At 42.7% G+C, this 21,839-nt stretch overlaps 1 protein-coding gene across 3 annotated transcripts in view; it reads left to right on the top strand.

Annotated features, from left to right (window-relative positions):
• Window positions 1-12,948: 12,948 nt before the first annotated feature.
• The window catches only part of XKR4 (XK related 4), a 417,152-nt gene continuing 408,261 nt past the window's right edge, over window positions 12,949-21,839 (top strand). For all 3 annotated transcript variants that reach the window (XR_011493201.1, XR_011493202.1, XM_044744188.2), the window contains exon 1: window positions 12,949-13,907. Coding sequence is in view for 1 of the 3 variants with exons in the window: in XM_044744188.2 (XP_044600123.2) it covers window positions 13,084-13,907 (824 nt within the window). In the remaining 2 variants the exon portion in view is untranslated. The remainder of the gene's footprint in view (window positions 13,908-21,839) is intronic.

The raw sequence follows: 21,839 nt of genomic DNA, 5'->3' as shown, positions 1-21,839 counted from the left end.
GAGCAGTGATAGACCCGAAAAAGCAGAAAGAGAATTTTATGGACATTGATTTTGTTGAATTTGATTCAGTTGATCTATATTTTGTTTAATCATGAATCAGAGTTAGATTCAACCTAGTGGCTTATTTCAAAGTCAGTATTCTCTTTAAAAACCATTGATGTCACTTCTTTATTAAAATTCCACTTTTGTGTTTTTGTTAAAAATGCTCTCAATTATTTTAACAATAATGTTATTAATTTCCTATTTCTTACTTTTTTATTGTAATAACTTTCCTACAAAGGAAAATATTGTTGGAGTTCAGAGATAATTTTACTTGGCATCCAGGACAACTAGAAGACAAAATTTCAAAACAAATTATTACTCCATTAAGTTAGGTAAACATGGCATTGCAGATAACTTCACTGGATTATCTGAAGGTGCAGAAAGAAAAGAAAACAAAGAGGCAGAGAGAGAGGGAGAGCAAGAAGGAGAGGGAAAAACATATTAAAAACATATGAATGAAGTTTATAAATGTATTAAATAAGGAGCATAATACTTCTCTTTAGTTGATCATCAAACTCTATTGTATGTCATGTATTTTTTTTGGTGAGGATAATTGGCCCTCGGCTTATATCTGTGCCAATCTTCCTCTATTTTGTATGTGGGATGCCACCACAGCATGGCTTGATGAGTGGTGTGTAGTTCCGTGCCCAGGATCCAAACCCGCAAACCCCAGGCCACCAAAGCAGAACGTGCAAACTTAAGCACTATGCCACGGGGTCAGTCCCCTATGTTGCTTTTTTATACAAAATTATTTCCAATAAAGATATGATTTCTTATCATTCTATAAAATATAATTAGGAGTTATTTCATGTAAAAACATTTTTCTAACCTTAAAGGACCTAGAATATAGACTGGAAAAAGTTTATTACTAGATAAAAGAAGGAAACTATATCTAACAATATGGTTGGCTCTGGAAGTGTACCTTCCATATGGAAACCTATGTAACATGGAAGCCACTTTAGTTCCAATTTGTTCATATGACCAGTGATTTGGGTATGGTGATATCACAATTCAACATGTGCATGCATCAACAAACTCATTCCTCTCCTTTTATTAAAATAATATTATTTTGATATTTACTGCATTCTTTTTTTCTCTTTTCCAACTTGTCTTTTCCTTTCCTTTACAAACACCCAGAAACGTGTGTGGTCAAATGTACATCAAAGAAACAACTGTGTGGCCCAGTAAATGCAAGAGGCTAAAAGAGAATTAATTCCAGGTTCTGACACATCGCCAAAATGGTAGAACAAAAATAAATCCACAATGAGTTCCAAAGGGCAGGTAGTTAATATGATTACATCATTAGGACCCTGTCCTTGCATACTTTTGGTAATGTGTATATTACTTTCCTAGGGCTGCCATGACAATTTACCACAAATTGAGTGGCTTAAAATAACAGAAATTGGGCTGGCCGGGTGGTGAATGTGAGTTTTGGGGGGACACTATTCAAGCCACTACAATGTGGAAAAGAAAATGTTTCTAAAGCACTCAGGGGCCGGCTGGGGGTGCAGTGGTTAAGTCAATGTGATCTGCTTCGGTAGCCCGGGGTTCACTAGTTTGGATGCTGGTTGTGGACGTATGCGCTGCTTGTCAAGCCATGCTGTGGCAGGCGTCCCACATATGAAATAGAGGAAGATGGGCAAAAGTGTAAGCTCAGGGCCAATCTTCCTCAGCAAAAAGAGGAGGATTGGTAGCAGATGTTAGCTCAGGGCTAATCTTCCTCAAAAAAAGAAACAAAAAGGGCACTCTTTTTTTTTTAAAGATTGGCAGCTGAGCTAACAACTGTTGCCAATCTTCTTTTCTTTTTCTTTCTGCTTTTTCTCCCCAAATCCCCCCAGTATATAGTTGTATATTTTAGGTGTGGGTCCTTCTACTTGTAGTACGTGTGACGCTGCCTCAATGTGGCCTGGATGAGTGGTGCCATGTCCGCGCCCAGGATCCAAACCAGAGAAACCCCGGGCTGCCGTAGCGGAGCGCGTGAACTTAACCACTCAGCCACGGGGCTGGCCCCCCAAAAAATAAGGCACTCTTACACCCATCTCTTATGATGGATCCTGTCCATCCAAGTGGCATGGTGCTCACTGCTGCTTCTTGGATCCCAGCCCTTCCCCTCCTCAGCCATTCTCCACTGCCAGCAATAGGAGTCTGTCACCTGGCAACCTGCATCTGAATATATTTCCCACCTAGTGTCTTCTGCCATTGTCCATCCTCTGTTCTGCCCTCCCAGGCATATATGCACACCCGGAATAATGGACTCTGTGTCCAAAAGAGCCCCGACTCTGCCACTCTCGTATCCTGCAAAGGAGCGTACAGGAGCAGAGGGGCGAAGCCTTTGCCTGAGGTCACTTTGTGTCTGGCCCACCCTCTGTACTCAAGCTGATCCCTGGCTGGCTGTACCACAGCGTGCTGACTCGCTTCCTTTTGCCTCATTTTGGGCAGTCTTGCAAGTCCATCTCTTTATTCTAACATTCTTGTTCTTTCCATTCCTCCTACCCCTCTTCCAAATCCCACTGACCCCTCACAAATCATGCTCTGCTCCTTCTCTTCTCCTTTCCCTTGTCGTACAGGAATTTGTTTGTTACCCCCTGCATCCCCAAAGCCCCAAAGTTAAAAATGCTAGTGATATATCTGCATGCAAGAAAAGGGAGACAAGTTCTCTGAAGAAAAATTAGAATAAAGAACCCTTGCTGTCAACTCCTAATGCTCTTGAAAGTGAGAGGGTCTCCTTCAATGCATTTATAAAACTCTCATATACTTCCTTTCTAAGTTTTTCAATTGAGTGGCATAGAGTTGTTTATAATATCACCCCTTATTACCCATGTGTGTTCAATTCTCTGCAGTTTATCACCTGTGTAGATTCTTGCATTTACCACCACGGTCAAGATACAGTACAGTTTCATCACCACAAGGATCCTCTTATAGCCACCCCCCTCCATCTTTAACCCCTGGCAACCACCAACCTGTTTCCATTTGTATGTTTTTGTCATTTGAAGAATGTTCTATAAAGGGAATCCTAGAGTAAGTAATTTCTTGGGATCGGCTCTTTTCACTCAGTCTAATTCTCTGGAGATTCACCCAAATTGTTGCACATATCACCAGCTTGTGTCTTTTAATTGCTGAGTAGTATTCTATGGTGTGGATGTACCACAATTGTTTAATCATTTACCCATAAAAAGATGTTTGAATCATTTCCAGTTTTTGGCTATTATGAATAAAGCTGCTGTAAACATTCCTTTTTGTGTGAACATAAATTTTCATTTCTTTGGGATAAATGCCCAGGCCTACAATTGCTGAGCTATGTGGCATTTGCATACCTTACTATCTTTTTACTGTCTGTGAAATTTGAAGTGGTCTTCCCTCTTTCACACCTGATATTGGTAATTTTTTGGTTTTTTTCCTTGACCAGGGTTGCTTTTAACTTTACTGATTTTATTAATCTTTTCAAAGTACCAATTTTTAAATAAACAATTTTAGAATAGTTTTAGATTTACAGGAAAGTTACGAAAATGGCATTGAGATTTCCTATCCATATCTCTCATTCAGTTTCCCCTATTGTTAACATCTTACATTGGTGTGGTACATTTGTTACAACTACAAAACCAACATTGATAGCTTACTATTAATCAAACTTTGGACTCTATTTGAATTGCACTGGCTTACCCAGTAATGTCTCTTCCAGGGTGCCTTCTAGGACACCACATGCCATTTAGTTGTCATGTTTCTTTAGCTTTCTCTTGGCTGTGACAGTTTCTCAGACATTCCTTGTTTTTGATGACCTTGACGATTTTAAGGAGTACTAGTCAGGTGTTTTGTAGAATGTTCCTCAGTTGGGATTTGTCTGATGTTTTTCTCATGGTTAGACTGTGGTTGTAGGTTTTTGGGAAGAAGACCACAGAGGAGAAGTGTCCTCATCCCATCTTCTTAGGGACACCTACTCTCAACATGACTTCCCACTGTTGATGTTGACCCAGATCACTCAGCCAAGGGAAAGTCTGCTGGTTCCCTCCCCTGGGAAATCTGTTCCTTGGCAGCAGGTCACTAAGTGCAGGGCACACTCAGGTGCTGTGGAGGGGAGGAATTAAGCTCCTTCTTCTGAATGGGCTCACATGCTTTTTAATTCTCTTACTTTCCTCACAATAACCAGCACCTAATATAAATAAAACTCTTTCTTATTCAATACTATAGTAATTTAAAAATTTGTCTAAATGCTAGTAGGGGAATGATGTGTTCTTTCTTTCTTCTTTCTTTCTTATTGCAAATGTACATTTCAGCTATGTCAGGGTTAAACAGGTTTTTATTGGCTGGCTTTGGCACTTAATTACCATTTATCATTTTTTTCTTATGGGAAAATGCATTTTAAGACCTAACTGACTCACTAACATACTTCAGAAACAAAATGCACTTAGCAGTCGGAGGCTATTATGAAGTATAGAGAGAAACCCAGGGCTCCCTCTTTCTTTCTGCATCAAATCTGAACCTGTGTTCCCAGCTACGGAGACACTTCATTTTAGACCCTAAATTGCATCCCATTGTATTTTCTTTTACTCAACTCGTGTTGTCATGACAATTTGGAAATTAAAATATCGGGGCATTTCAACCCTCCAAATTCCTCTAATGATCATTTTTGGTACTTGTATCCCTTAGCAATCATCTGCTCCTTCCCTAACTTATGTCTAAACTTTAAATTCCTTAGTATTCCTCTAAATTTTGTTTAAAAGACATTTTTGTTGATTTTTTAGCATTTCTGAAGTCTCTATGCTTTTGGAGATTTAACTTTTTGAAAGTCATGGTCCTCAGAAGAGGTGCAGATTATTTGTCTGGGAAACTTTTTCCAAGAATATTTATCAAATGTCTGTTAGTATTTCAGACACTGTGTTAGGCTTTGGGCACATAGTATACACATGGAAGATTAATGGAATGTCATAAATCATAAAGGGTCTTATATAAGATCTTTCTTTAATTCTCCACTTTGCTACTGAATGCAAAACTAGACATGTCACTCTTATATTTTAAATTCTTCAAGAATCTCTATAGTTTTTGGGAAAAGTCATTACATCTTATTAGTTTATCCCTTAAGGATTGTGATATTGGGCAGACTTTCAAACTCTCACAGTCTCATTTGATTCTGTCTTTTTTTAAATGGTGGTTAAGCGTCTGTCTGAGTTCCTTCACAAATGTGTCATAAGGTCTCAATAAAGCAATTGTGTTTGAAAAACTGGGTACCACATAATTTTATTTCCTCTTGATAGTAAACTTTTTATTTCATATTTCTTATATTAAAAACCTATGTGTTATTCTGTTTATTTAAATTGAAGCCTGAGGAATGGAGAGGAGTTACAAAAATGGGTCTTGGGGTGAGGCGAAGGAGAGTGTGGCCCAGATGTCTGGAGAAGACAGGAAATCTGCCCATATCTGGGATTGTGCGCTGAGGGGCATCCTGGCACATAGAGAGGGCCAATAAACAAGAGCAAATAGCTCCAACATGATGGCTTCCTACCAAGTCTTAGAACAGTCCCAGAGGACACTTCTGCACTAATTTGAAATGACTGGATCTGAAGTCCTATAAACTTCTCAAAATTATGGTTGATACTTTAAGTGTAAAATCTGAGGTTTGGTAGCTTTCTAGATGGACTTCAGAGAAAGGTTCTGGGACATATACCACTGGCTTATTTATCAAGGCAGCTGTCTCAGCAGCATTCAATTACTTCAGAAATTTAAGATTAGCTCTCTTTTTTTCTTTTTCTCAAAAGAGGCTTTTATCAGTGAACAAAAAAATAACAGAGGAATATAAATATGGATAACTACCCCGGCTTAGTCTGCTTAGGCTACTATAACAAAGTACCATAGACTGGGGGGGACACAAATACTCAGTCCATAACAAACTGCAAGTGGAATCCTTAATTTGCCTAATGTTTAACCACTGACTTTCCTGGCTGACGATAGCGTACAGCTGGTCTTCTCCTTTATTTCACCTCTATCTTTTCAGGGTCAATAAACTGAGTCAAAATATTTAATATTGACTTTGTTTTACTCCCTACCTCTCTTCTGAGTTCATATATTCCCTCTCTAAACTTGGGTTGTAAGAAAATAGAAACATACTCTAGGTGGACCCTAACAAATTTGCTTTTCATGCTTCAAACTCACCTGATATGAATCTTTTGGGCAAATGTTAGCATTAATGCATATTCGGATGTGGCTTCTGTGTTGGAGCCTACTGGATGAGCTAGAAGCCTAGTGGGAACTGTGTGGGCTTTCTGCAGAATGGGGAGGTTATCCTGTCCCTCCCCATTAGCTGCCACAGAACAAGGTAGAACCTTGAATGGGGAATCAGAATTGCAAGTAAGGGCCCTAGGTAGACAGACAAAGAGCCAGGCCTTGTTCTCTTGGCCTAGATGTAAAGATGAAGGGTATGAGTGAGATGAAGAGATGACCCTTACTCAAAATAAGAATGACCAGGCTGGAGGTGGAGGATCTCACAAAGGAGGATCTGAAGTGAAGACTTCAAGAAAATGAAATAAGTTCTATGGATACATGGAGAAGAGCACCCAAGAAAGAAAGAACAGTGCATGCAAAGACCCTGGGCAGTGGCCTTCCTGGTGTGTTTGAGAAATCATAAGAAGAGTACAACTGGAGTGGAAGGAGGGTAGGAGTGGGTGAATAGTAAGAAATAGGGTCAGAGGCAAACTGGTTGCCCAGGGGTCAGATTATGTAGAGCCTTGAAGCCCAATATGAAAAGTTGCCTTTGTATGTGGTACAAGATGAGAAGATGTTGGATGAATAAGAGTCAGGGCTGGCTTCCTGGGTGTGTGACCAGTGCAGGTGCACAGGGCTCCATGCTTGGAAGGGCCTCATGCTCTAATGTGCTGTAGTTGCCATCTTTTAACTCTTGAATGTGTATTTGGTAAGTGAAATCCAGTGGACATTAGAGCATGTGCCAAGGGCTTGGAGCCTCAGCTCAGGAGTGGTCCTGCCTCCTGTTTTCCCATCTCCCTGTCTCCTGAGGATGGGTTTCAATGACCCACTCACCACCTCCTGATGCTCCAGCTCTGCCTGGCCTCTCCCTCCATACTCTCACCCTATCCTATTATCACTGTTGCCCTCCATCCCCAGTGGGGTCCTGAGCACAGAAGCTGGGAGTGTTGGGGTGGGCGTGGGCCACATGGCATTTCAGGGTGAGGCAAGGTGATGGTCTTTCCTTTCCTGGGCTGGCTGCACCAGGTGCATTTAGCAGGGGCCTCTCGCCTACCCAGGATCCAGGCAATGAGCATGTCCCAGTGTGAAGGCTGCAAACTCTTAGAGATTGCTTGTCCAATGTGGGTTGGGGCAGAGGCTCATGGGAAGGGAAATTAATTTCCCTGCCCTAGCCTGGGTCCTGCATTATCATTTTGCACTGGGCCCCACAAATTATGTAGCCAACCCTGATGTGAGTTGATAAATAGCATGATCTGACTTGTTTTTCACAAGGATCACTGACTGATGTGTTGACTGTGGGAGAAGGGTGAAAACAGGAAAACCAGTAAGGAGGTAAGGATCCAGGTGGGAGATAATTGTGAATCAAATCCGAGTGGTATCAGGGAAGATGGTAAGAAATGGTCAAATAAAAGTAGATTTTGAAGGTAGAGCCAAAAATATTTCCTGGCAGACTAGATATGGGGTCTAAGAGAAAGAAGTGGTCAAGGATGACCCCATCTTTTTCTGGCTTGAGAAACTAAAAGGACAGCGTTGTCATCGACTGGAATGAGGAAGGAGGAGCAGATTTTTGGCAGAGGGGAAGATTGGAGGTTCAGTTTCAGACTATTCAGATTTGAGACGTCTATTAAGCATATGATTACAGATGTTGAGAAAGCAGTTGAGTGTATTCTGGGGTTCAGGGGATATATCCAGCCTGCAGAAATGAATACGAGAGTCATCAGCATATAGTTGGTTTTTTTAAACATAAGATTTCATGAAATTATTGAGGGAGTGAGTGTACATAGAGAAAGATTTGAGGATCAAGACTGTTTAAGGATAGAGGAAATGAGAAAGAATTAGCAAAGAAGCAAGATTTTTTAACCAAGAGTTTGTGGTATAGTGAAAGCCAAGCGAAGAATATATTTCAGTGAGCAGAGAGTGATCAACCAGGTCAACTGCTGCTGAGGGGTTCAAGTAAGATGAGAACTGAGATGTTTAGTAAAGTGGAGATAGATGGCTGTGGACGTGGTAAGAGCAATTTCAGTGGAGCGCTTGTTGGTTTATTTGAGTGTGTTCAAGAGGACAGGAGAACAAGGATTGAAGAAAGCCAGGTCAGGCAACTCTAGAGGAATTTTGTTGTAAAAGGTTTCAGAGGAATGCAGTGGTAGTTAGAAAGGGAACTGGAATCAAAAGAAGTTTTTGGTTTTTTTGTTTGTTTGTTTTGCCTTTTTTTTTTTTAACTACTGGATAAAAAGGACCATGTTTCTACGCTGATTGGGATAATCCAGCAAAGAGGGAAAACTGATGATTGTGGAAATTAGTTTTGAATTTGCTCTTGAGCAGTGAGAGGGGCTGGGAGCTGGTGAACAAGTGGAGGGGGCCCCTTGAGGAGGCAGGAGGCCCAGTAGTGGGCAGGGGAGGTGCAGAGCTTTGTGGGTTCTCTTCTGATTGCTTCATTTTTCTCAATGAAATGGGAAGCAGAGTCATCAGCTGAGAGTGAGGATGGAGAAGGAGGTGTTTAAAGTTTGAGAATGGAAAATGCGAAAAGAAAGAATAATTTAAAAGAGTAGAAAAGCAAATGGACCAGGAAGACATGGAGTGATTGCTGAGCAGCCCTGGGCTCCACTTCATGTTTAAGGTTATGAATCCAAAGTAAGTGCAGTGAGCATGGCCGCGCCCCTTCTCCAGCCACAACAGTTGCACAGCCTCAGGTCTGCAGTGGAGAGCAGGGTTTAATCAGGGTTGGTGTTTTGTCAAGTAAGAGGAGCAACAGAGATGAAGATGTGTTTGCAGGAGGGCTAATGGTCATTGACCATGGTATTTGAGCTGTATAAGGAGAAAGGTGAGGGAAAGAAAGGGTTAAGGGACATGAAAATGAGGTAGAATTGAGTCCAAGGGTACTTGAGGAAGGGAGCTAATCATTTAGGAGGGATTAATCAGAGAGTGGGATGCTCAAAATTGAGATTGTGAAACTGTTGAGTAATGATATAATTTAGGCTATAACAATGGGAATGAACCTCTAAGTCAGGATGGAAGATAAGATCTGAAAGGAAAGGAGATCATAGTATTAACAGGCTAGGAATCTGTATTAAAAAACACTGATTCTGAAGCAGAGGGTCCAAGGACTGTGTTTTGAGGAAACACCATTTTAGGGAGAGGTGACTAGCTAAACATAAATTTTTTAGTTCAATCAGAAGTCATGAGGTGGGGGAAAAACACAAAGACTACTAACAGAATGTTGTGGGTTGAGTGTGCTGGACACGATGTCAAACAGTTACATGCATCGTTTTATTTATTCCTGGCAACAAAACTGGATACTTGAGATTGTTATCATTCTTACTTTACAAATGATGAACATGAGGGCCAGGGAGGCTACATAATATGCCCAAGGACACCTCTGTCTGAACCTGAACTCTGTGCTCTTAACCGTTATGTCTGTCTCCCCTGACAGGTGCAGTGATTATGATATAGCAGGTGATATTAAAATCTCATCCAGAGATGTGAGTAATACTTATGGGGTTAGAGACTCTTGAGAACAATATTGTATACAAAGACCAGTAATATGCATTATCTCATCTACTCCTCATATAAAGCCTGTGTATTAAGCAATTTGCCCTGATCATGGGGCCAGTGAGTAGCAGAGACTGGATGTGAAAGCTCATCCTCTGACCTCTTACGGTACACTCCCTCCACTAACTTCCACCATCACTTTCCAGGCATGGTTCAGACAGAAACTTTAAAAAGAGTCTAAACAGTTTTGAATAAATGTATTAAGGAAACCAATACTAGTTATTTCATTTTTAGAATCTAACAGGATAAGTCTGATAATTCCTATGTTTCCATTGGATATCAGTTAGTACAGAATGTAGCATTCTTCCTGTTGTGGAATGTTTTTTCTACACACTCATGCACTCATTCAACTATAATTTATTGAAGAAAGAGTCTGTGCAGGCACTAGGCTAGATGCAGAGGATACAACTGAATAAGAAATATCCCTCCTCTAAAGGAACCTTCAGCCAGCTCTAGGGCTTCAAAACCTGATACTCTACAGGGCTTTTTCATGCCCGGTGCAATTTAAGGCACTACATTTGACCTAGAATACACTCTATCCCTTAGGACCCAGTTACCTAAGAGATCATTCCTTTCCCCGATGGTTTGGCACAAAATAAGATCAGCTGTAGTGCCTGGGAGATGGAATTTTAGCTTTAGACCTTGGGGAAGTAAACCTGGAGTGTCTTCCAAAAAAGGATTTTGCTACTCTAAGAGGGTCGAATTTTAAAGCTAGATCGAAAAATATACCCTTTGCCTGGCATTCTAACTGGCTCAGTGGTTCTGTATTCATGCTCATTCACCACTTGACCACGCCTTTTGCTAGAAATACTGGATTTGTACATGCCACGTAATGTTTATGGACCAGCCCTGGCAGTCTAGTGGTTAAGATTTGCTGCTCTCACCTTCACACCCTGGGTTTGGGAACCACATCACCCATCTGTCGGTTGTCATACTGTAGTGGCTGTGTGTTGCTGTGATGCTGAAAGCTATGACACTGCTATTTCAAATACCAACAGGGTCATCCATTGTGGACAGGTTTCAGTGGAGCTTCCAGACTAAGACAAACTAGGAAGGACTTGGCCACTCACTTTCGAAAACATTGGCTATGAAAACCCTATGAATAGCAACAGAGCATTGTTTGACATAGCACCTGAAGGTGAAAGGATGGTGCAAAAAGACAGGGCAGGGTTCCACTGTACGTCCACAGGGTCGACTCAAAGGCACCACCAACAATGCAATGTTTATGAGCTCTGTGGCCCAACATCTTCCTGCTAGACTGTCATGCAAAGGCCAAGTAAGGCAGCAGTCTGTGAGAATAAAGAACAATTAATTCAGGGCTGGGGCAAATTCCACTTTGTCCAGGTTGGTGCTAAAACAGCAGATGAGCTGTAGCACAAGATGTCTGGGGTGGCTATTTCTACATGCAGAGAACTTGGTGCACTTCTACTTCAGCATGCTACTAATTAAGAATGGCATATACCCTACTTCAAACTCAGCCTGCTGTCTACAACAAGGAAGGAGGGAGGGTGTTATGTTTTGCCTCCAGATTTAGACAACTGGTGCTCTTAGTGGCAGTGTAACACGTGTTGCCTCACTTCCCTCGTCTTAAAACATGTGAGTCACAGGATAACTTAAGAATTACACTCCCTGTCTCTTACACTGCACAAGTTAAGTGAGATAAATCAAAGACTAAGTTTTCTTATTTTTTAAAAAATGAGGATCCTACACGTATTGGGTTTTTAAGAATCTTTTCAAGTAGCAAAAATTTTATATTCTCTTTCTATCTAATTTGGTGCAGCACTCTGATCACAGATTTAATTTACTAGAGTCATTTCTGGAGTTGTGGAATCACACATCAAGTCTGCAACTCCTATAGCTTTAAGAGAAGGTAATTCTCGTCCCAGAGTAAGAGAGGCGGCGCCAGCTCCCGGCTCTGCCACTCCCCGCCCGCGGGCAGGTACTCAGTTTCTCCCGGCTGCCAGCCCCACCCCGCCGCCCCGCCGCCCCGCCGCGCTCGGAGCCACCGCCAGGGGTGCTGCGCTTCCCACCTGCTGGAGGATACGGCCGAGGTCCACTGCCCAGCCGCCTGGCCCACCGCTCCCCTGGCTTGGCCGCTTCCCGGCCACGGAGAGCCAGTGAGGGATATTGGCCAGGCGGCGTGGGCCTGGGCCGCGGAGGGCGCCCGAACCGCCTCCTCACCTTTTCCAGCCTGGGCGCTTCGGCCTACGGGAGAAGCCCGGAGCCTTCGCGCTGCCAGCTCCTTCCCCCGAGGGCGCGGGCTCGGGGCTCCCGGCGCATCCGCCCGCTCTCCGCAGCCCGCGCGGTCCGGGGCTAAGCGCTGCGCTCTGCGCCTCCGCGGACCCTGCACGCCCTCTTCCTCCCCAGCTCTCCAAGTCCGGACATGCTCCCTGTCGCTGCCAGCATTCGAGGCCCTGGCGTCCGAGTTAAACCCAGTCTTCCAACCCACGCCCCAGCTGCACACCCGGTGCAGATCAGCACCGAATACAAAGAGGCCTGTGCGTCCCTAGCCCTCGCCGCCGCCACACCCGCCCATGCCCACTCTTCTTCGACCTCCACGATGGCTGGACGCTGGGATCCCTCCTCTCTGAGCCCTCCTGTCCCTTCCCCAGTGTTAGTCAAGTCCACCTAGCGTTCTCCGAAATCCCGTGAGCTGGGGCCCACGACCGTCTCCCTCCGACCTCTCGGCCGCTCCTCCCGGCAGCCGGGACCGGTCAATCCCCCACCCCCACCCTAGCCGCTGTTCCTGTCCCGGCCCCTCCTCCGGGGCCCTCCTCCTCCCTCGCCCCTCCCGAGCCGGGGTGGGAGCGGCGGCAGCTGGAAGAGAAGGGATGAGGTCATCCTCTCCCTCGGAGTCAGCTGGTGGAGGAGAGGAAGCGGGAGGAGGGAGCGCTCGCGAGGGGAGGAGAGGAATGTGCAGGTCCGAGGAGCGCCGCGGCGGCCGCTGCTGCTCCTGCTCCTGGCGGCGGCTGCGGCTCGGGCGGCAGCCGCGGAGCCGGGACGGCGCGGAGCGCGGGCGGCGGGCAGGGGCGCGCGCTGGGTGCCGCGAGCAGCTTGGCTCCGCGCAGGCAGCCAGGCGGCGCTCCTGCCGGCCCCAGGCGCACCGCTAGCCCGGCCCAGCGCCCAGCCCGGCGGGCGGCGGGCGGCGGCGGGCGGCAGGCAAGCCGGCGCAGGAGCAGGAGGAGGGAGAGCCGCGCCGCCAGGGAGGGAAGCCGGGGCGAGGCGAGGAGGTGGCGGGAGGAGGAGACAGCGGGGAAAGGTGTCAGATAAAGGAGGGCTTTCCTCTGGTTTGGAGGCATCATGGCCGCTAAGTCAGACGGGAGGCTGAAAATGAAGAAGAGCAGCGACGTGGCGTTCACTCCGCTGCAGAACTCGGACCACTCGGGCTCGGTGCAGGCATTGGCTTCGGGCTTGCCGTCGGGGTCGGGAGCCGAGGACGAGGAGGCGGCCGGGGGCGGCTGCTGCCCGGACGGCGGCGGCTGTTCGCGCTGCTGCTGCTGCTGCGCCGGGAGCGGCGGCTCGGGCGGCGGCTCGGGGGTCTCGGGCGGCCCGGGCGGCGGCGTTGGCGGCCCGGGCGGCGGCGGGGCGGGCTCGGCGGCGCTGTGCCTGCGCCTGGGCAGGGAGCAGCGGCGCTACTCGTTGTGGGACTGCCTCTGGATCCTGGCCGCTGTGGCTGTGTACTTCGCGGACGTGGGCACGGACATCTGGCTCGCCGTGGACTACTACTTGCGCGGCCAGCGCTGGTGGTTCGGGCTCACGCTCTTCTTCGTGGTGCTCGGCTCGCTCTCCGTGCAAGTGTTCAGCTTCCGCTGGTTTGTGCACGATTTCAGCACCGAGGACAGCGCCACGGCCGCCGCCGCCGCCTCCAGCTACCCGCAGCCTGGAGCCGATTGCAAGACCGTGGTCAGCAGTGGGTCTGCAGCCGCGGAAGGCGAGGCTCGCCCTTCCACGCCGCAAAGGCAAACATCCAACGCCAGTAAGAGCAACATCGCCGCCGCCAACAGTGGCAGCAACAGCAGCGGGGCCACCCGGGCCAGCGGCAAACACAGGTCTGCGTCCTGCTCCTTCTGCATCTGGCTCCTGCAGTCACTCATCCACATCTTGCAGCTCGGGCAAATCTGGAGGTACCGTATCAGGGGTGGGGGAAGAGGCAGATCCGCTGCTGCTACTACATCCCCACTGCTTTGCTTTTGCACGAAAATCGTTTAGGGCTGCTGTGGTAGTAACCCTAGTCACACTCTTTCCGTTTTTTTTTTTTTTTTTTTTAACTGGGTTTTGCTATTTTAAATTTGTGATCACAACCTAGGGTGGGAGGGATGTGAGAACCAACGGAAAGGCAGCAAAGTGGTTTTGATCACCTCCTCCCTTCTGTCTCCCCACTCTGCTTCACTGACTTCTCTTTCTTTATATGCTACAACCCCTCCCCCTCCCATTTTCAGTGATACTGTTTCAGTGAGTAGGAGAGGATTCCTGTCACGTCTTCTAAAATTCTCTTTTTATCATGTTGAATTTGAAGCGTATGTTGCAATTTGGATGGCTTCTTTTGTTCCCTGAGAAAAATTGCTAATTCTAGTTAGATGAGAGTTGCTGCTGCTCAAAAGTACCGATGTTTTAATGATCACTGCTATAGAAGTACTGCACTCCAACTGAAGTAAGGAGATGGCTTGTCTTTTTTGGAGAACATCTGTATCTGTATCTATATCTATATTTATATCTATCTCCAAATATGACTAAGTACTTTATGAGACCTTGACTTACTTTTCTGGTGCACTTTCTGATTATCTTGCAATATCCCGCCCATATCTGGTTTCTCATATAACTAAGAACCCTTGGAAAAGAGGTGGTGCACTTGTTAACTTTAATCATACTTGGCATCTTCACTGACTGCTTTCCTACTTGTTGTCTGATCCACCAAGTCTTTTATCCACCAGATATCACTTCCACATACAAACTGGAACACAAGGCTAAACTTGTTTTGGGCAAAGGGAACCATCATTTGAACAGTTACTGCCTGGATTTAGGAATATAATGAAACAATATGCTCAGGAATGTGTTCCTCTGACTTTCATATGTTTTTAGTAGCTTTTTGAAGTGACATTTTATGTCTAAAAAAATTCTTTGTATGGAAGCTTTAGATGCTAACATCCAGAGCATTTTTGGTTTAATATGAGTTAATTGGTGTGCAGTGTAAGTAAAATGAGGAAACTTCCTAGCAAGTGCACTGATATGAGGCTACGTTCTGCTATGCCAGTGTCCTTTTCAATTTCATTTGTAGTTATTTTTGTGGTAAAAGACATTATAAGTCAACTACGCTGAGGTCTTCCATGTGGAAACAACTTAGAGAATTTGTGGAGTAGAACTAAAAACTTCTTTTTGTTTATGGTGAGCAATAATGTTTTCACTGAGAGGAGCAAGTGTGATTATTTTGCAACCTTTCCTGCAACCATTCCTTTGTAATGTAGGGTAAGCATTTCCATAGACAGTGATCTTTCAAATTGCGCAACTTTTTTTTATTTCAAGCAGATACTTTCTGGAAAGTAGTATATGATATACAATCAGACAAATTGATGTTGGAAACCTCCATGTCTTGGACTCAAAGGACTTTTTCAAATGTCAGTTCAATGTGCTAGCTGTATTTCCCATGGTTGACTTGTGCAAAGACTTACAGCTTCATGCTCTTCAAGTTAGATGAAGAACTCAAATGCTTGATTTAATTACTGAAATTGTTTAGTGGTAGGATGCATGTGATTATCAGTTTTAATCTGATAATGTGGTAAATGAAGCCGAACGTTCTATTTGTTACCTTTTGCAAACTTTCTACAGGATTTGAAAATCAATTACTTTCAATCAGATTTAAAATTTCTAGATTTATGTAAATCTAAATCTAAATCTATGTTAGAAGTGCAAACACTTCTCAATTCTATTAACTGAAGAACTCTCTCTGTTTCCTACAGATTGATGCTTTATGAAAAATCTTATGTCAAATTTTGGGAACTGAAGAAGTCATTTTAATTATAGTTGTGTTGGCTAGACCTTGTAAACCAAACATTTTCCCAAATGAAAAATATTTGGTTTGAAATGATAGTTAATATCTCAGAATATAAAATTCAGAGAGTGAGAAATAATCAGGGAAAGAAAAGGGCCTAAACACATCTTGGCGAGACCACAATCGCTGGGTGAACCAGCCACACAGAAAAGCTATCAAGGGAAGTAGGGATGGCAGGGTGAGGTTGAATACAGAAGGAAAACCACAGGCTGTCAGACAAATGCATTAACCTACCCAGCCCCAGAGAAACTATGGTCACATATGACTCCTCTGTGTTAAGTGTTTCTACAATGTTTTCCTTAGAGGTTTTGAAGTCTGTTCCGCTAACGCATGCTTATCTGGGAGGAAGTATTGTTGGATCCAAGAACAGCTAGATGAGATAATTCAGACTTATGTATTAAACACATTATTCTGAAAGGGTAGACAAATATCTGAAAATATTTCCACTCTGAAATTATTGTATTAGATCATTATTTTAGACTGCTGTGATTCCCTAAATTAGGAACACTCCTCTGCCTCTTCTAGCTTTTCTTTTCAATGTGTGGTACGCAAATGTTGCAGAAACACCAGGGTACTGGATGGTTCAAAGCTCAGAGGTCATTATTTATGTTTTAACATGCTGCTTTCTAACGTCAATAAAATAGATTTTAGCTAGGTTGCTAACTGTTCATTGTACTTCCATGAAATTCTAGTTAGTTTCAGTAAGGGCTAGATTCTAAAAGCTTTCTGTAGATAAAATCCTTTGAAATAACATCAAAGTGTTTGCTTGTTCAGAAATAGCTATTTGAAACAGTTTTGTATTTGTATGACAAGATTTGCATGTATTCATACATCGATTACGAATGCAACTGCTGAAAGCAAATATACACGTTCATTTTAATTAAAGTTTACTAATGGGAAATTAATGGCAGCATTGAAAGTCATGGGAATTGATGCTGGGAAAGAACCATTGGAAATAATGAAGTGAACTTTTGCTGCCATGTGTAAAGAGCATTTATGACTTTAAAGGAACTGTGCCTGCGAATGAATGAGAAAGTACTTTTCTTTCTTGTTCATTTCATGTAATTCCAGAAGACACAAAGAGTGCTGTTCAGCCAGTGAGAGTCACAAATGCCCAATCAGTCTTCATGTCCATGATCACTTATATGTAGATGTCTTCTTCCTTCAGAATTTATGACTTACTCTTAAAATTCTACCTGAATTTCTCCAATGTATCTATGTACATATTTAGTTGTTTTCTAGCAAATAGGCACGTTGCAAACAATAACTCAAGGGATGGTAGAGTGGGGATTATTTTTACTGTTTTGTTTTTTGTTTCTGACTATCTATCATGAGAATCATGTGAGGAAGACCAGGTGAAAGAAAGCTTTTTCTGCTTTTCTCATGCTCGATATTACACAAGCGATTATCATGTGGTCCATGTTCAGATAAATTGGGAAAATGACGGATTAAAGAGAGTTAAACAGATCTCTCTACAGCAGGACTTCTCGGAGCCTTTAATAAGCTAATGTGGAGTTGTCAGTAACTTTTTAAAGGCACACCTATTAAACACTCTTGTAATGATGTGCGAAACATTGTTCTATGCCATTCTTAAACCCAGCCAAACAAAAATAATAATAACAACAATTTTATATGGCACTTTAAAAAAGACTCTACAAATGGTCTTATATTCCTTATCTCATCTAAGTTTTACAGTCACCTAAGACGAAGTCGTTAGTATCTATATATGTGAAAACTGGCTCAGAGAGATTAAGTAACTGGCGCAAGATTACCCCACTATTATGTGTTGTAGCTCAGAGTCAAAACCTGGTCTGTCTTACTCTAAAGTCTATGCTCTTTCTGGCTCCATTAGTCACCTCCAAATGCCAACTTGGATAATAAGGACAACAATGTATAAAAATGACAATTTACCTTTACTAAAGAGGGCAAAGTGGGAAAGGGAGCTGCAGTTTAGACAAGTTAGGAGGTCGTTCCAACAGCACACCAGTAGTTAAATGGCAGAACAGAGACTTCAGCTCAGATCATCTGACTCTAAGCCTACCCTTCCTCTTACTACACCATTCGGACACGCTGAGGCTGTCGCATTAAATCCAGACTGAATAACATGATCTTGTAGTGGTGTTAGTGATTAAATGGCATCGTGTGTGTGAATAAGTGAAAAGTGCTTTGCAAATAATGAAGAGGTTCTAGCGATAAGGAATGGATAGGAAAATAGAGAACATATAGATTATACCTTCATCTACTGAAAAAGTACTTTATTGATCCTGAGTTAGTTCTGATTTCTGGTAGAAGTCAGGCAAGATTGGTACCCTGTCCTGAGCTGACTGAATGGTCATTTTCAGTGTATCTGTGCTCCCTCTACTGCATATTAATTAATTTATTCATTCATCATATCTTAAGCACCTACTCTATGCAAGGCACTGTGCTAGCTACTAATTATCCCAAGATGAATAAAACACACATTTTCTTTCAAGGAATCTACTGTCTGATAAGGAAGACAGAAAAGAGAACAGACAATTTTAATACAGGGAAGTAAGCACTATGATAGAAACAGGAAACTCAAACCACCTTAGTGGTTCAGGTAAGACTCCTAGAGCAGGGGATGTTTGAGCAAAGGTTTGAATGATGAGAAAATCTGCTCTCTGAATAGAGAGGCTGTAGAGCCTTGGATATAACTGTGTAAAGGCAGAGGGGCAAGAAAGAACAAGGCGGGTTGAGTGTGTGCTTTGAATGAGTGAGAGATCGTAGCTAGAGATGAAGATGGAAAATCACTTGGACTGGACAATAAAGGGAATTTAGATTTCATTCTGAAGATGTTGAGGAGCCATAGAAGGATTAGAAGGTGGGGAAGGATTCTCAACAAAAGTGTCAAAACATTGTTTTATCCAAAGGAATGGCAAAAAGCTAAAAGTTTCAGGAGATATGTCATCAATTCTCCTCTGATTCAGTCATCTCTTTCATTCATGAAAATTCATTGATTTTAAAGGGAATGTGTTTGTATGTAATTGGGGCATATAAATAGGCCCAACATTGTGGGAGAGTTGTTTTTCAAAAAAAATGGATTGGTTGAAATTTTTAATTGTGCTTATACTAAAGTAAATACTTGCCGACAGTTTACTTTGTGTTATGTTTTGAAGAGATTTTCTTCAGGATATGGTGCTCCTCACCTTATTGAAATTTAGGTTTCCTGGTCCTGAGAAACTTGTTCCTAATGTTTTTGTAACACTTTCTAATTTTCAGACGGTTTCCATGTCTTCTTTCTTATTTGATCCTCAGGTAGCACTTTCATTTTGCCTATGTGAAAATTGAGACAGAGAATGTTAAGTGACTTCCTCTTTAGGTCACATAGTTCTGTGCAGATTTTAGGCTAGAATTCAATATTGATGTGGGAGAGGAAAAAGGAATCTGAAAAATGGTTGATGAGACTGAGGATGATTAGGTAAAAGAGAAACCTGAAAACTTGAGAGCTCTCCATAAGCACTAAAAGATGGTAATCTGGAAGATGCAGTAGACTTCCATGTAGGCTGTCTGGGACAAAATGGATGAGACCTAGAGCAAGAGATTTTTAATTAATGTAAGAAAGAAATTTTTAAGTAGTCAAAGAGATCCCAAAATCAAGGAAGTTTCCTTAGAAACAGCAAGTTCTGCATCATTGGAGTGTCTAAGGCATAGGTGGGAAATCTGTAGGCAGAGTTGCAGTAGAAGAGACTTTAACTATCATACAGAGGGTTGAACTAGACTATTTTCCAGCCCTGAGATTTTGTGACAATTTCCATCATTGCATGCTGCTCCAAACATAGTGGACTAATCTTTGCTATTCTGTGGATGAAAGAAGTAGGAGTTTGCTTGAAATACTGCAGTTGTGTCACTTTGAAATCTATTCATTGGTTTATGGATTCAATATCTTCCCTGGAGCATCACAAATCTGTGCAATATCTTTGAGTGCTGGGCTTGGTATGTAAATCTCTGAGTTAGCTAATAGATATAAATCCACACACAGTCAGTCCTCTGTACATTTACTTGGGTTACTGTATGAGTTGCAAGAATTTATGCATAAATCTATATGGTAGATAGACCTATTTCAGGATCTTTGCAATAACAACCGCAAAGGTTGTAATTTTTCCATTTGCTTGAACTGTAAACTGTTTGCGCCACAAGGGTGAAAATGTTTTTATACTTATTACACCCCACAAAATTGCAGACTGCCTTAACAGAGTAGTTGAAAGTAGTATCTATCCAAATGTATGCTCTCATTTTTTAATGGTGTCCAGAAACCCTTTGGTCAGTAGCTCTGAAGGTCTTTGCTCTTACAAAAAATTCCTTAATGTTTGAATATCCAAGTACACAACTTGCTGTTCAGTATTTTACAGTTTGAATGAAATAGTCTGCCTATGAATTTAAGTAGCACCAGTAACTGTGTAGCAGATAAATAGAATGATTCCCCTTTATATGGACTTGTTAGCTAATCTGTTTAGCACATTTCTTTGACTTGCTTTAGAATTTGAATGGCACATTTACTAGGCCTGTGGAAGCAAGACTAGGGATTAGAATTGGATTTATTATTCTTATGCATTATCAAATATAAGGTGCAGGGTGGTGCTCGCCATGAGAAAATGCTTCCCAAGTGTAATCATAAAATAGTTGCAATACGTTGATGGATTTCAGGGAAAAACGTATTCAGTAATTCTCAACATGAAATATTCTCTTGAAAGGCACTGCATAACTCAGACCAACACACCAAGTGACTTCCTTCCAGCTATGTGATGGTTGGTAACTGTTGTCGTGGCCATTTGGGAAGGAGGACCATGGGCAAGTCCTGATGAACTTACTCAAGTCCTCATGAAGTTACTCATGGATAAGAATACATGCTCAGTGAATATTTACTGATCTGTGCATGAAACATGGGCGTTATTTTTTCTTCTTTGTGAGAGTGTAGCTGAAGTTGCTGCTTGGTTGCTTCTTGAGTTTTGAAAGGTACAGTGAATCAGAAAAGGGGAGATGTTATCTAGAAAGGTTATGGCAAGTCACTCAGCTCTTTTTTAGATTACTAGTGTTAAGGAAATGGGGCTAAATTTCACAAAGACTTAGATATCCTCCAAGACAGATGCAGCTAGCAGCCCAGCTTTGCATTCCTATTCTTGCTGATAGAAAAGTCAGACTGGGAAGCTTTGGGATAGATATTTTTCACTTAATTCTTACCTATACTTGGCTTTCTGAGAATATAAATTATAAACTTGGTGATTTTTGTTATTTTGGGGGCTTCTATTTGTCTATACAAAGAAAGTTTGTAGCTTCCACTATTACTACCATCACCTCCATCATCACCATAATTCTTATCACTATAAAACATTAATTCCATGTCTAGTATGTGTACAGAACTAGTACAGACTACTGATTGCAAGGTAAACTTAAGAAGGGTTAAAATGCAAATAAATCAGTTCAAAAATTGCCTACAGGCAAGAGGTGATCTGAGTGACACCATTAGATCTTTTCTAACTGTAAGATGAAGAGGTAAGGTCAGAGTTAGAATATCACCAATGGATCTTCTTTAGAGAGGCAGCTGTCTTCTTGGGAACTGGACTAAAGGGGGAGTCAGAAGAGATGCTTTGGCTGCTTGATAGCTCAGACCCCAGGCAAGTCAGCCAACCGCTCCGGGTTATGCATAAGAGCATGTGTAGATGATGTCGCATAGCTCTTGGGTCCCCACAAGTTTTAAATTTAAATTTTCTTTTGGTTTCCTCCTTCTGAGCCTTAGTTTTCTATCTGTATGATGTGATTGGCCAAAAAATAATATTCAAGGTTCTTTCCAGGTCTAAAATTATAATAAATATTTTTTTTTTACTTGCCCAGTCCCCAGAGTATACACACCAGAAAGTCTGTAAGTGTTCTTCTAAGGCCACTGTTACAGCATTTCTCTGGTTATGTAAGTTTAAGAGGCAGTCCAGGGGTTTTCCCAAAGTTGATAATATTATAGTGTCTAAACCCAAGAAACTGGTATTATTCATGAATG

Source organism: Equus asinus, chromosome 12, assembly GCF_041296235.1.
Source record: "Equus asinus isolate D_3611 breed Donkey chromosome 12, EquAss-T2T_v2, whole genome shotgun sequence".
In the NCBI taxonomy this organism is placed as follows: Eukaryota; Metazoa; Chordata; class Mammalia; order Perissodactyla; family Equidae; genus Equus; species Equus asinus.
Note: the sequence above shows the minus strand (reverse complement) of the source record. Positions and strands in the feature narration are given on the sequence as shown.